The sequence below is a fragment of the Cavia porcellus genome, unplaced genomic scaffold (assembly GCF_034190915.1).
Source record: "Cavia porcellus strain 051 isolate PalLab524CR breed Dunkin Hartley unplaced genomic scaffold, mCavPor4.1 scaffold_33, whole genome shotgun sequence".
Taxonomy (NCBI): domain Eukaryota; kingdom Metazoa; phylum Chordata; class Mammalia; order Rodentia; family Caviidae; genus Cavia; species Cavia porcellus.
The window spans coordinates 2,334,143-2,350,477 of NW_026947516.1; the positions used below are offsets into that span (position 1 = coordinate 2,334,143).

At 38.4% G+C, this 16,335-nt stretch overlaps 1 protein-coding gene across 1 annotated transcript; it reads left to right on the forward strand.

Moving 5' to 3' along the window:
- Positions 1–7,967: 7,967 nt before the first annotated feature.
- On the forward strand, positions 7,968–13,720 carry LOC101788258 (lipocalin Cav p 2.0101-like). Its single transcript, XM_063242704.1, has 7 exons — positions 7,968–8,027; positions 8,448–8,587; positions 9,340–9,410; positions 11,477–11,587; positions 12,694–12,795; positions 12,985–13,014; positions 13,537–13,720. The coding sequence occupies exons 1-6, from the start codon at positions 7,968–7,970 to the stop codon at positions 12,999–13,001; spliced, it is 501 nt and encodes a 166-aa protein (XP_063098774.1). The 3' UTR covers positions 13,002–13,014; positions 13,537–13,720.
- Positions 13,721–16,335: the final 2,615 nt, after the last annotated feature.

A 16,335-nucleotide genomic window follows, 5' to 3' on the forward strand; every position in this document is an offset into this window, starting at 1 on the left:
GTGAGCTGCTGAAGGGAGTCTGAGCTGATGCCTCTCTTATAGCCCTGCTCTCTTGACAGGGCTTCTGGGCTACCAGTGGCTCCTCCTCTGACCTTAAACTCTAGCATTTCCTGGTTGGCAAAGATAACATATTTGTGTGTCTCTTTTTAAACAAATTATGGTGAGATTAACGTCAAGAGATGATTAAATGTTGACTGAATCGCTGACATTTGTGCCCACAAAGGGAATCAAATATGTAAGTGGTGTTTCAAGGACATGCCTATTATTGTGCCATACCTCCCAAAAATGGAGACAGATAATGAAGCAGCAAATAGATCAAAGACTTCTAGCTGATTTCTTTCATTTTCTCTGAGTATGCTTACACTTAATTTCCAAAAATACAGACAGGTCTCTCTAGGTTGGTCCCATTAGAAGACAGCGCTCTCTAGATTGGTCCAATTAGAGGACAGCTCTCTCCAAAATTCATTCCTGATAAGAACTTTACAGAAAATTGGAATAAATGGTCTTTACCTCAACATAATAAAGGCCATCTATATCAAATCAACAGCGAGTATCATACTAAATGGCCAAAAATTGAACACCTTTACTTTAAAATCAGGCACAAGCCAAGGATATCCTTTATCACCGCTCCTATTTAATATAGTACTGGAAATACTAGCCAAAGCAATTAGACAAGAGAGAGAAATAAATGCAGTAATGATAGGAAAATAAGTTACATTATCATTGTTTGCCGATGACATGCTACTCTACATAGAAAACCCCCTAAACTCTATTGAAAGACACTTAGATATAATAAATAAATTCAGTAATATAGCAGGATACAAAATCAATACTCAGAAATCAATAGCATTCCTATACACTAACAACAAAATCACAGAGAGAGCAATAAGAGAAACCACACTCTTCACACTAGCAACCAAAAATATATATATATATATTTAGGAATTACTCTTATGAAAGAAGTGAAAGACATATATAAAGAAAATTATAATACACTGAAAAAGAAATTGAAGATGATCTCAGAAAATGGAAAGACATCGCTTGCTCATGGATAGCAAGAATAAATATTGTGAAAATGGCCATGCTCCCAAAACTCTTATACAGATTCAACACATTCCCGATAAAAAGAGCACCAACATACCTCACAGATTTAGAGAAATCACTCCTAAAATTCATCTTGAGCCAGAAGAGACCTAGAATAGCAAAGGCATTTCTAAGCAGCAAAGGCAAGGCAGGAGGCATCACAATCCCTGACTTGAACTTATACTACAAAGCAACCATAGTAAAATCAACATGGTATTGGAATCAAAACAGAGCCAAAAATCAATAGAATAGATTAGAAGTTACAATCACAACTACAAACACACTCACCCACCTTATCTTTGATAAAAGGGCCAAACAGCTTCACTGGAAGAACGACAGTCTCTTTAATAAATGGTGTTGAAAAAACTAGCTCTCCATGGGCAAAAACTACAATTAGACTCACGGCTATCACCATATACTAAATTAAAATCTAAATGGATCAAATATATGAATATTAAAACAGAAACACTAAATCTATTAGAAGACAAATTGAGTAGAAACCTTGAAAACACAGTTGTAGGTAGAGAATTCATGAACTGGACTCATTCCACATTAGAAATACTTCCCAGAAGCAATAACTGGGACCACCTTTTATTAAAAGTTTCTGCATGTCAAAAATAGTCTCCACTTCAGTGAAAAGAAAACCGACAAACTGGGAATTGATCTTAGTGAACTCCCCCTCAGAAAAGGGACTTTTGTCTAAAACATATAAGGAATTTAAAAAACTCAGACCCCCAAAATTCAATGATCAAAACCAAAAATGGCATCGGAGGTGAATACACCCGTCTCAGATGAAGAAATACAAATGGCAAATAAATACATGAAAAATTGCTGTCATCATTATTCATTAGGGAAATGCAAATGAGAACCACACTGAGATTCCTTCTCACTCCTGAAATAATGGCCAGGATCAAGGAAATCAACAATAACAAATGCAGGAGTGGCTGTGGGGAAAACGTATCTCTTCTACACTGTTGGTGGGAGTGTAGACTGGTACAACCTTTGTGGAGGACAGTCTGGAGATTTCGCAAAAAGCTGGGATTGGAAGTCCCATTTGTTCCAGCTATTCCACTTCTAGGCATCTTCCCAGAAGAACTGAAAGCATCATACCACAGTGATATATGTGCACCTATGTTTATAGCAGCACAATTTGTAATTGCCAGATCTTGGAAACAACCCAAGTGTCCATCAACTGAGGAATCAATAAAAATGTTTTGGTATTTTTATACAATGGACTGCTACTCAGTTATAATGAAGGATCACATTGAGATATTTATAAATAAATGGGTGCAGCTTGAGACCGTATTCATTACTGAAATAAATCAAACTCACATGTGTGAATACCAAGTAGTTTCCCTAGTGTAAGAAAGGATTCAAATCTATAAAAGTATGTGGTAATGATTCCCCATTATGTGGCCTTGAAGCCTTATAAAGTTTTCACTCATTAATTGGAATGCCTTTATTCTGGGCTGCTTGATATTATTGCCTGTGATGAAATGAACAGCTATTTTGAAGAAAACAAGACATCATAATAGCTAGTGCTGATTTACTATCATCTTGTTTTGAAGCCACACCAAACTGATGCTCTTCTGTCTCCATTGGTTTTATCATGTTGTATCTTACTGGCTTTTATTATATGTGATATTATAAACAAAAATTTATATAGTCAAAGAGATAGTATAGAAACCATCATTCATTTTCCTTTAGCTGGTTCTAAATACCCTGTAATACTTTCATCCACTTGAATGGTTTCACTGTCTTGATATGTCTGATGCTATAGTATCCGAAGTTATATTCAAATACTTCAAGAAAAAAAAAAAAACTATGGTAATTACTCTTAAGTCAGGTTATTAGGTGGTGAAGGACTAGGTTGCTGAAACTGTCATGCTTTGACCTGTATTTTTATGTTGCTATGTCTTCTTTTATGTCAATCTACCCCTTATTCATTAAAAAATTATTTATTTATTTTTTAATTTTTTATTGTTTTTTTTTAAGTAAGGGGAAAAATCAAGAAAATCAGCAGAATATATTATAGCAACTTTTTTGATTTCCTATTAACTTGATTTGAAGTCCTGTATTACTCCCACTATCTTGTTTTGACTGATTAGACTCTGTTGCGTTCTGTTTGATAGTATCAAGTTTGAGGCTATAGGCAACTACTTTGAAGGCAATAAGATTCGCTATGATGCCCATTCTGGTTTGACTATTATCTTCTTTTGAAGTCCTGTAATGTTCCCAACGGTTATGTTTTATTGGTCTTGTTCTGTACTGTTTTGTTCAGTTTTATTATACCTAATGATGTAGGCAATTCTTTTTAAGAAAGCAAGAAACATTATAGTAACCATTGTTGATTACCTTGTACTCTGTTTTGACATCATGTACTATGTCTATCTTTGGTTTTTACAGACAGCTTTGTTTTGTCATATTTGGATTTGTTTTCTTCTAAAAAATGCAATAAGAACTATGGGAGTAATCAAACCCAAAATGTGTAAACTTTGTTGTAAAAAAAAAGGAGAGGAAAAAAAAAGTTCTCTAAAGGATACAACTGCAAGTGTGTTTAGGTGTGTTAGGATAGATGACCATATTATGGAGTTTTTGTTGGATCACTGAACATAACTGTTTGCCGTCTCACTGTTGGAATGTCCACTTTGTATGCTTTGACCCTGTGACTTGAGCAACTATTTCTAAGATGACAATGTGTAATCTATTAACTGGTGATTTCTTACCTTTTTTTTTTTAGTCCTGTATTACTTGCACCCTTACACTGTTTTGTCTTGTTTTGTTTTGTTTTTTCCTTTTAAATAAAATTTTAAAAAAGCCACGGGAAATTAGTAGCATAGTGATGTGAACTATTATCTTGTTTTTTGTTGTTTTTATTTTTTCTTGTCTTATTTTCTCCTTACTGTATATGTGTTTTAATTTGCTTCAAAGAAGTTTGTTTTTGCATCTGTAGTATCTGTTAAACATTTTGGAAATTATTTATTAGATGAATTGATAAAAAGATATGGGGTTTTTTTTTTATAGAATTCGATGCTTCTCAGCCATAAGGAAGGATAACCTTCAGAGATCCATGGGAACGTGGATTCCACTGAAGATTATGCTCCTACGAGACATAAAGCAGATGCACAGGTGTAAACACCATTCCATCTCCTTAGTGGAAAAGCAGATACTTTATTTTTTTTCAATTCAGATCTTCTTAACATATCAGACATTAACACACATTCAAGGTTTTCAAGATCAGGCAATTTCTTTGTGTGTTAATATCCCTACAAGTAATGACACGACTCACGGGGATCACCTCAACCCCCTGACAGCTCTCCTTAGGAGATACCAGTGAGTTCCTGACACGGAGACCTCCCCACCTGAGAACAGGCTAACCAGAAGACACTCAGTTTCTCTCACAAACCTAAAATGTTTTTGTTCTCTTTTGTACCAGGAACACCTGTACGATAAAGAGTTGTAAAATTTCATATGAGAAATTTTTCTTCCTGGCTGAAAACCCTGAACATGACACCTCCATGTACATTCCAATTTCTTAGTCATGTGTGTGAGATTGCAGTGACCCATCCTCCCTAACTCTCTCTTCTTTTTTCAGTCTGTATGGCAAAGGCATGGCTTGCCCTGTCTTCTGCAAAGAACACTCCTCTGCCCAGGAACTGTGGGCATCAGCTCTAGTTTGCAAGGACCACCATATTGTACTTGCTGAGCCTGTCTTTGCAAAGAAGAAAAGAGAAAGAAACTCAGGCCATGAGGAACTAAATATTACTCTGTTCCCACTGTTTAGAACCACATGAATTTAAAAGATGACAGAGGTTCCTCTAGAAAATAAGGGAATTAACTGTATCCTGACATGATAGCGTGGAAATTCCAATGTACCTTTTAAGGGGATTCAGTTTCTCATACCTGGAGTCAAATAAGGTAAAAACTGTAAATATTGGTAAATATCTAGCTTAATGAAAGCACAGATTCAGCATCGCACGTTCTCCTTAGATCCTGATAAAATACAATAAGAAATGTAGACACACACACAGACATGCATATCAACAGTTTTCTTAAGACCACTCTGTGCTTGACTCCTTTGGAAGTTATATTGGCAAAGGAGGATCCAGGTCGGCTTTACAAAGCAAGCAAATAGCAGGACCATGCAGCAGAATTAGCAACTTTTTGGAACTCTCCTCTCTCTCTCCTGCAGGAGCTCAGGATAATTTGACGCCCTGGTGGGTGTTCAAACTCATAACACCTCCCTTGCATTACCACTGGTATTTCCCATGTATGGAAATACTGTTTCTCACTTGAAGGTATTTTTAACATGTTTGCAATCCATCCTATTTGAGTTAGTTGTGTGGAATCTGAGTGTTTTCATTTTCATAACGAGATTAGAAATAACTGAAGCTCAAAATGAGCTCAGTAAACGACCTTAGGGTGCCTGGAAAGAACAATAAACAAGTCAGTGCGCTAAGTGAAATGCTGTTTGCTTTTCCTCATGACATCTGACATCTGATGGAGTGATAACGTACAGGCTGTGTTTCCCTATGAGTGAGTGGCTATTAAACTATGTTCTAGGTGCCGGAAATTTAGCACACTGGCTTTAGTGCCTGCTTGGCAAATGTGAGGTCATGAGTTTGATCCCTGACTCCAAAAAACCATGGTCTAAGCATCAAAATGGTGCCCTTCACTTTTGTGTATCACGGTGTGATTTGTCAGAATACTACATGAATGTTACCAATATGATGCATAGAGAAATCTCTATAGAAATCTGCCAGCCTTCCAACATAAAACACATTTTTCCCTCCTAAATAGTTCAAATCCCTCTCAGGTCCACCTCATGTATCTCTTCGTCATCCATGTGTGATACCCAATTTGCAAAGAATTGATGCCATCAGAACCAGAAGGAGATTTCCTCTTAGGTGTAGTTTTTGTTACTGTGTTTTAATCCCAACTTCTTGTACTCGGTAGCTATAAGCAAATGTTACTGTAATGCGTATTTACAAATATGGTCATTGCGATTCTGTATGGAACCGTGAATATTATGGAAATAGGTGATGAGGAAGTCATGGGACTTTAGCACTTTTTATTATCACTGAGGGGAAGTATTGAAACAGAGTGAAAAATATCTGTGCACACACACACACACACACACACACACACACACGCACCCATAATTCTGCTCAGATCACCCAACTTGTAATAGCTCTTTCTCCTCACTTGCAGAGCTGTGACCACCTCAAGCACCCAAATGAGGAATCCTAACTTTTCAAGGTCATTTGGACTGCATAGAAGAGCTGGATGCTGCAGGCTGTCAAGTTTTGTGAGGGAGGAGGTGAACAGGGACACCGCCTCATAGGATCACAAGACTCTCGGCACTGACCACCAGCACTCCCTGTGTTTCCAACAGAATCCTAAACATGATGAAAGCAGAATTCCACCAACACGTCAGAAAGTGCCAGAAAACATACTCTAAAGAATCCCCAAGCTGAGGAAAACAGTTTTGAGGATCATTCTCATCACTGTCTTTCAGTTGAAGCTTTTGATAAAATTTGAACATTCTGCATTCATTGATACATTGTGCATCACATCATCTAAATCACTGGAGAATTTATCCATTGTTCACTTCCAGTGTGTGAATGTGTTTTGTTTATACAGGAGCAGAAATCTTAAACTGCTGATCAATTTGCTGTTGGTGGTCAGTAATAAATGTTGAGTCATTTATTTCTGAACAGGGCGAATATTTCGCTATTGCAGTAGATTTATGTGCTTTTTTGTTTTACTTATCTTTCACCATTTACATGATCTTTTGTTTACTTGTTGTAGGTTGAACAGCTCATGGCTGGATTCCTTCTGAGAATTGTTGACATTGTTTTCTGAAATTAGACTTCAATGTTCAATGAAAGTTTAAGAGGATCATTTGCAAATGGGTGACTAATCACCAGGAGAGATTGATTTGATCTCCACTGCAGGAAAGGAATGGATATTTTTCAATTTGCTTTCACTGTACTTCTTATATTTTTATATTCAACAACAGGAAATTAAACTCAGGCCTTTCGCACTACAATATAATGCCACCAATTTGCACGTGTTTTTTAAAAAATGGAGTAAAGTTCTGATGAACTTATTAAGGTGCTCCGGGTGGACTTGAAACTGGGTTCCTTCTACTACATCAAACCTTAGACATCTTTGCTACTACAGGAACACCACGAGCAGCTCAAAATGTAGGCCTAAACTTAAACAGATTCCTCTGAGAAAGGTCTGGATACTGGTAACTTCCATGCTGCCTTCTAATTGGATCAATGTAGAGAGAGCTCTCTTGTAATTGGCCCAATCTAGAGAGAGTTGTCTTCAATTGCACCAATCTAGAGAGAGCTCTCTTTTAATTGGACCAATCTAGAGAGAGCTGTCTTCTCATTGGACCAATCTAGAGAGAGGTGTCTTCTCATTGGACCAATCTTGAGAGAGCTGTCTTTATTATTGGAAAGTAAGTGTAAGCATCCTCTGAGGACATGGAAGAACTCACCTACGAGATTCCTTGATCTCTTTGCTGCTTCATCATCTGTCTCCATTTTGGAGAGGTAGGGCAATAGCATAGGCATGTCCTTGAAACATCATTTACATACTTTAATCTCTTTGTGGGCAGAAATGTCAACGATTCAGTCAACATTTCTTCATCTCTTGACCTTAATCACATCCATAACTTTTATTTAAAAAAACAGACACATAATATGTTATGATTGCCAACCAGGAAATGCTAGATCTTAAGGTCACAGGAGGAGCCAGTGGTAGCCCAGAAGCCCTGTCAAGAGAGCAGGGCTATAAAGGAGGCATCAGCTCAGATTCCCTTCAGCCGCTCACCTGCCCTTCACTTCTGCCAGGGGAAAGGCCGCTCCATCATGGTGCAGATTCTCCTCCTCGCTCTTGCAGTGGGTCTGTCATGTGTTGAGTCTTCAGAGGTAATACGACTAAGCTTGTCTGAAATGAGTTCTTCTTGTGTGTGTTTCTCTTTTCTTTGCCAGTAGTTAAGTTGACATTCATGAGAATGGTCTTCAGTGTGTGTCTGCGTTACTGAAAGAATATTTTCATTTGTGTATCTTGATATTTTTTCCACCAGATTCATTTCTTTTTGCAAAAATGGGGCCCCGGAAATGAAGCCCCAGATTTCCCATTGTGTATGAAGACAGAGCTTTAGTTTAGAACTTACAAAATTGTTGCTATTTGCCATTGAACTAGCCTTCTTGACTTCCATTCTACAGAGCTCAAATCCAAATGTGATCCAGAGGTGTAGATTAATTGTTCTATTGCTTCGTTATGATGTTATTAAGGCAACCTGAATGTGATCATCTAACGTTTCCAGTGAGATCTTTCTTTTCTAGATCAATGGGGACTGGAACACAATTGCTCTGTCTGCTGACAACAAAGAGAAGATCGAAGAGGGGGGCCCCCTGAGAGTCTATTTCCGTCAAGTAGACTGTAATGACGATTGCTCTGAGATTACCTTCAGGCTTTATGTCAAGTAAGCAGAATTTGCTCAAATCTCAAAACCACACTGTCCATTTCTCCACATGTAGTCTGTTGTTTGCACATAATGAAATATAACAGTGAGGAACCTGGCCTCCGACTTTGAGATAACATCATAAGCACGATGTGTGATTGTGGATAGTCTTATGATTCCATCTGTAAGCATTGGTCATGTCCCACAGCTATCTGTGACTCTAGTTCCGTGGCAAACTACAGACATTGGAGTGTTTGTGCTGAAATACTGTCCCATGAATTAGAAGAGTCTGAAGTGTTTCTTTGCCAGTAAGGACTGCACCACAGAGCAACCTTTATGGAAAAAGTCTTGGAAATGACTTGTAAAAGAGCAGAATGTGTCAGATTCAAAGTACCAAAATAATGCACCTATTAAGCTAACTGGGAACAGAATGTTTGCATCCAATCCCCACTGTGGCTGTGACATGAGACATGCAGATGATTCCCATCTGTCCCAGGGAGATGGGGGCTGGGGAATGAAGGGGGTACAGGACACAGGTGCTGCCAGGAAACTGCAGAGCACAGACATCACCAAGAGACGCTCCACCTGAGAGAGCCTTACCGCCTTTGTTAAGCAATCAGGCATTAGGATATTGATGATTTACTACAGTGCAGACATAAAGGGTGTAACCGTGAAAGCCTTGAATGTCTTCAGCATTACAGCTCCTGAAGATCCTCAGGGCAACAATGAGTGCAGAAAGGAGATTGTGTGGTTGGCATTTTCATATTTTTCAGATTAAGTGGGGAGTGCAAAGAGAGCACAGTGATTGCTTCACAGAGAGCAGACGGTTTTTACACTGTACAATGTGAGTACTTGGTTTTGTTGAGTGAGATACTAATTCAAAGGAAGTGCTGAATGTGTGCTGATTGAAGACCATCAGATCTGGGTGTGTGTCCCCCTGTGCTCTAGTAAAATATATCCTATTGATCATCATGGCCATCTTGGAAAATCCACTGCAGTTCGATGCATTGTCAGTGTCTTAGCTAATTGCTTTCTTAGCAGAGACAAAATACCACACCCTCAGTGCAAAAGCAAAATGGTTTATTTGGCCCACAGTTTGCACAGGGTTCCTTCCATGATTGGCTTCAAGGCGGATGGCTCTGCAGAGCGGCATCAAAGAGTAAACCCGTCTTATGGCAATGCAGGGCAGGCGGAAGAAGCCAGGACCTAAGCTCTAAGCAACAGCAAATGACCACCACGATGCCCTCTATTTTCCTTTCTTTTTATCTGCTCAAAGGCTGGTATCACTCTCCTTCTTAATCACCCCAGGCATGATGAGTGAATACTTGTATCACAGCATTAATGCCATGGTCCCTCACTGTAGGACCAGGCAGCCCCAGAGGGTTGCACTCATGACCACATGAGGCTCTGGGGCCATCAAGACATGAGCCATAGCACATGTCATCATAGAACGTCAGGATAAGTGAATGTTATTGTAGATTCAAGCATGGAAATTTAGTATCAATAAACACTGAAGGCAGTCAGATGAGGCATGTTCCACAAATACGGTGAGTGTCACATATCAGTTTTATGACGTGAAATGCACATGGTCCAAATTTCCCAGTAATAGACTTCCTATGAATTAAGCAATCATATATTTCTGGCCACTGTGTAAGGATTCTGCTATGAGCTGAGCATTTTGAGGAGGATTCCTGACAATGTGTCTCATAAAGTCTAATATATTTCACATGTGAAAACACACATTAATTTTTGTCATCTCTAATGTGCTACATGGTTTACAGATGTGAAGAACCAGATAAAATTAATTGGATGAATCACATTTCTGTCAAAAGTTAGTGTTTCTCATTTGGACTTTGAGACCTACTCTCAGTGAACAAACTTATTAAAATATTAAAACGTGCATGATAGAGAATATTGCTTAAAGTTATATTGTGATTAAATTCATAAGTCCAAAGCTAAGTGTTCGGCATGATATATTCAAATAGAGTCGTAGGTAATTTGAAAATCACTTAAAAAGAAAGAAGAGTTGACAATGCTGAATATATCTGATTTAAAATAATATCAAAAGATAATCTTGCCATTCACGCTGGGTCCAAGCTGTATCCCGAGCTCCTGTGACGCTGGGACAGGGGAAATATCTTGGGTTCCACCCCAACATGGACTACTTATTGATTTATATGGCAGAGTTAACTACATAGGAAGACTCCGTGTAAAAAACACAAAAATGCATATTAATGATAATACAGATTGGTATGTTTTTACCAATTCCTGTTTTGTTATGTAGCACAGTGTTAGCGGCAGTTTTCTAAAGTTAACAAAAGTTTTTATTTATAGAAATATGACATTATAAATCAATAGGAAATTCCACTTGATCCATAACTCTATAGTCAAGTCATCCCAAACAGTCACTTTTATCTGAAATTTTTTAATTTGCTACAGCAGAAAATCTTTTTCACGCATATCTCTGATTTAAATGCATTATAATGCACCATGCAATGTATTTTTACAACTGCAATAAAATGCTGGTTGATCTGGAGAATTGCGGGTAAAATCTCTGAAAATTTCATACGTGAGCTGGATGGTCTGGGTGGGAAGCCCCAGGTCCCCGCAGTACCCTCTGCCTCGGGAGCACACACTGAGAACCTGGCCACGGTGAAAGCCTTTGTGACCCTCTGATACTCCTCAAGTTTGAGTGCCGGAAGTTTCTCCTTGCTAAGAAGGAGACAGGTAAACCCTGTCACCTAGAAGGAATCCTAAAATGTTGTAGGAAGGTTTGTAAAATAAATGCTCATCAGAGGAAGACAGGAAAGCAGTCAGTTGCAAAAAACAAAAAACAAAAAAAACAAAATCATGTGATAGACACGGGGAAAAGTAACTATCTTGATTTTAAAATATTTTGTTCAATTACAGTCGCAGGCGAAAACACCTTCTTAATTGTTGATAAGCAAGAAGACCTCTTCACATTGTATAACACAAACGTGGATGAGAACGGACTGGTGACACGGGGCTATGCAATCATTGGTGAGTACTGAGATGTTTTCTCTCTGTAGAGAACCACGCACACACCAATGTCCAACCTGTCCTAGACTGTAAAGGGTCTTGTGCTAGATTTTATACTATTTAACTACATGCCCTTCCTTAGAAATAATTTTACATACAAGATTTCCAATTCAATTCGACTGAAATTGAGGATGATGCAAAGTTGTCCTGGGAGAAAAATGAGAAAATTCTCTGAGACCCTCGCAAAATTCTCCTCTAAAAATTATCAGAAAAATAGACGTATATTCTCAAGCAGCAATGTGTACCGTACCTTAGCTGGGAAGGCATTTGGCAAAGAGCAAAGACTGATAGCTCTGGGCTGTGTCACCAAGTGAATCAAGATATATATTCAAAGACAGCAGAAGAAGCAGTTTATCATACACGTGACTGTTGATTTTAATTTAAAAGCTAAAGTTCACAATGATTTTTCTATCACTGATAAAACTTGAAACGGATACCCTGACTACCAATAGTATATCAGATTCTGTTCTTCAAACAAAACATTCTCAGAATGTGAATGGTTCCGAGGTTGGTAACCTTACAGAGAACCATGAGGAGCCTGGTACTACAACATACTTCAAGTGGATGGAACAAAACTTGGTTTGACAAAGATGAAAGAAATTTTCCATATTTGTTTCCTTTTACTTAGTACTAAGATGCTGGGGATTAGAAGACTTGACAAGAGTTGAAAATACACCTCAACTCAATTGATGATGCTCTGCAGGAAATCAGGCATTGGGTGGAGAATTTGGTGTAAAAGAGGAGCTTTAGCGTGTAGAGATTCACAGCTATTAGAGGGAACCCTCTCCATCGCTTTGATGTGAATAGAGATGCATGTAATTTGGGATACTGGAGCACACAGCATGTAGGAAGTCAGGTGTCCTCAGCAGTCTGAGAACCGGGGAGATGATGTGAGGTCCAGTGTCCCATGTGTAGGCCAGGCCATTTATATTTGCTCCCGCAAGGAGCCAGGGTGTGATGGTGGGATTTCTCAGGTCACACCAGCACAGTGCGGTCCAGGAGATGCTTTAGGATTCAGGTGGCATTCTAAGCACAGATATTTCTGCTTTGTCTATCATGAAACACAGGAAAAAGAGACTCTCTGACACCCGAAGAAACAAGCCACTTTGAAGAGGCAAATGAATTAAGGGGTATTCCCAAGGAAAACATAGAATACCTCGCTGGAACAGGTAAAGTCATCCCCTTACCTCCTGCGGTATCAAGGCACACTTGGAAAGTAAACAATCTCAGTTCAATCTCTGAGTCCACATCGCTATTCCAAGTCATACTTTATTGAAAGTATTATTGATAATTCTTAGATCTACCAAATTCCTGTAACCAGATTCTTTGTCTCTTCTCTCTACAATTTCCCCTCTCAGATGATTGTCCAGAGTGATGCTATTGATTCGGTGAGTAGAGTCATGGTGCTTATTTCAAAATGTAGTTTAACGTGCATGGAATTTTTTTCCTCTTATGTTTGTCTCAGGAAGTAGACAAGAGGACTCTCTTTAGGATTCTGACTTTTCTTCCTGCATGTGTGAAGACATTCAAAACTAACACAGATCCAAGTAAAAGAACAGGAATTTCTGTTGTTCTGCACAGACAGACAATATATTTTGCAAAAAAATAATAATAATTTCTGCAAGTTAAAATAGTTTTATTCTGGGGAATTCAAGATTGACTATTTAATTTGCCAGGATAACAGCCTGGGTATGCCTAGGTGTAAATCTAGAAGAAATTGCCGACATAAATATACATGCAATTGTCAACGGATTGTCAATGTCAGTAGAGCCCTTGCAAGAGCTTCAGGGTAACCCCGGGGCTCCCGATGGACTAGTATCCATCACACTTAGAGTCCTATGTAGGGAACATGGTGACATTAACCTGAACTCAGCTCCACATTAACCCTTTGTTCTTTTACATTTCCACAGATGGCAACCTGTCTGGAGTATTGACAGTAGCACTTCTCCACAAATTCTTAATCATGAATACCAAGATCCAACTTTCTTTCCCGTTCAGTTGTATTTTTTATTTTTCCATAAAGTCCTGAACCTCTTTCCTGTCCTTCTTTTAAATCTCTGCTACAATTCATTCAAACTTTTGTATCCCAATTATTTCAATAAACTGATTGATGTCATCTGAAACGCACACATGTATGAGAAACATTATTTAATGTATCGTGAGTAGAAATATGTACCTGATTCCAACTATAAAAACAAAGGTGTCTTTGAACTGGAGACGTTAGTTGTTGAGATTATTGCATAATTCTCAGGCATGTCACCGAGAGGGGATAAAAAGTGAACTCCATCAGGAGTGACTTCACATTTGTGAGCTACTGTATGTGTTGGGTTTTGTGCCTCATGCAAGGTGATGGCCTCACAGTTCTGCAAAAGTCACGGGCCAGACCAATAGGACAAGGAAAGGTCCTCTAGCTTGTGGAAAGGATGGAAGAGAGTGCATGGACAGGGTCCTTTAAAAATCTCTGGTTTCATAACTGACAGAGGAAAATTTTGGGTGATTGCAAAAGACTGCAACATGTAACCAAATCATGTCCACAAACTCAAACCAGAACAATTCCACGAGAACTGCAATCAGGGGTATTTTGACTGTGGCAGTGAAAATGAGGGTTTTGAAGAAGCATGAAATATGGCCAAATATGGGATATAAAATGATAAAAGAAGCAGAACCACATACTAGAAAAATGAAAGAAGGCTGAAAGAGAGAGACAGACAGACAGAGAGAGAGAGAGAGAGAGAGAGAGACAGACAGAGAGAGAGAGAGAGACAGAGACAGAGACAGAGACAGAGACAGAGACAGAGAGAAATATCAGTACAGTACAAAATAATTATCTCATACCTGAAGGACAAACTTACTCCTCAACTACTACTATGAATATAAGTTGAGTATTATCTTATCACATGTCGTAAAATGACTGAATGGGCAAAAACAAAGAGCCACCTGTGCAATTTTTACTAGGCTCTCACTTCTTGTGTAAGCTGGCATTAAGGTGAATAAAATTAAAGAGAAGAAATGAATATCCCACAGCAGGGGAACCAAGGAACAGAGATGGAAGGCTGACATTTGATGGAACTCACAGCAAAGCATGATGGGTAACAGCAGACGATGCAGGAGATGGAGGGTCGTCATGGCAACGAACTCTGCCTTGAACTTGGAGGAGGTGACATGTGCAGTACCTGTCTCCAGTTCGTGATATATGGGTGTTTCATTATGCAGAAGAGCAACAACCAAATATACATAGCCGATTTTCAGAAACCTGAGGGCAAAGTCCGACACCAGTTTAACAACAGTGATAAGCAACAGCACTGCTTTCTCAGGGAGAAATACACAGAGAAATCAACAAAGAAATATATGCTTGAAACATGCCACGACAGTTCAACGGAAGGATCTAAACCCATATTTACAAAACGAAGGACCGAAATTTCATAAACTTGAGTGGAGTGATGAACCAAACACAACACCCTCAGACATCAATAAGGAAATCTCAGAAATTACAAAAACACGTGCAAATTAAATTTCTTCTTAGAAATCACTGGATCCCGGAAGAAAGAATACTGAAACTTAAAATAAACAGGGTTTTTTTGTTTTTGTTTTTCTTTTTTATGGGTACCTAGGATCAGTATCACGAAAACACACTTGCAGGGAAGGTGCTTATGCTGCAGAGCTAAATCCCCAGCCCGAAATATTTATTGTTTTCATTATTTAGTTTATTGGTGTAATTTAGATATACATAAAAATCACATTCGTTTTAGAAAATTTGCACCTGCTCATGACGTATTTTGATTTTTCTTTTGCTTAGTTTTCTCTCTTTTCTTCAATCAATCTTACCTTCCCTACTAACAAACATTTGCTTACATTTTAACCTTTGTAATTTTTCATTTTTCCTTCCCTCTTTGTCCCTTCCCATATGCTAGTTCCATTTTTTTGTGAAAAATTTCCTTGCATTTCACAGTATCTGGAATGCATATTTTGGTCTTCATTTTCTCTTATAAATTCTCATACCAGGGAGACAAGTTGATGCTTAGATATGTGGACCCAGTTCATTTCATGTAGAAGGATAGTCTCCATTTGCAACCACTGACCTAGAAATGCTTCGAAATGATCCATCAGGAGTGATTTCACACCCCTGGTACCTCACCACAGATTAAAAAAAAAAATGTTCGTCCATTCCTTAGTTGAAAGGCAAGTGGGCTGTTTTCACAAGTTGGCTATTACAAAGTATGCTGGTGGGAAAAAAAAAAGAAGGTGTACATCTATCACTGTAATATGGTGTTTTCAGTGTTTCTAATAAGTTACTGAGCAGGTAAACATCTGCATTAACTGGGAACTCTAACTGAAGATATCTGACAAATATCCATGGTGATTTCCAAACTGCTTACATCTGTATACACTCCCACCCACAGAGGATAAAGGCATCTTTCTACCCACAGCCACTCCAGCTACAATTATTGGTTCAAATCTTGGCCAAAATCATTGTTTCTGGAGTGAGTCGGAATCTTAGCATTATTCCAGGTGACATCACACTAATAAAAAGTGATGCTGAACTTTATTTCCAACATTTACTTGCAAAATGTGTATTGCTTCATCTGAGAAATACGTATTCATTTCCAGTGCTCAGCTTTAATTTTGTATCTTGATAAAAATTATCTCAAAACAAATGAAGTGGAAGGAAAACATAATTGTATGGGACAACAAAATTCTCGTGACCAGTA

Coding starts and splice junctions, on each gene's coding strand:
- LOC101788258 (XM_063242704.1), top strand. CDS start 7,968: ATGGTGCAGATTCTCCTCCTCGCTCTTGCAGTGGGTCTGTCATGTGTT. Junction 8,588..9,339: donor ACCTTCAGGCTTTATGTCAA/GTAAGCAGAATT, acceptor CATATTTTTCAG/ATTAAGTGGGGAGTGCAAAG. Junction 11,588..12,693: donor ACGGGGCTATGCAATCATTG/GTGAGTACTGAG, acceptor CATGAAACACAG/GAAAAAGAGACTCTCTGACA.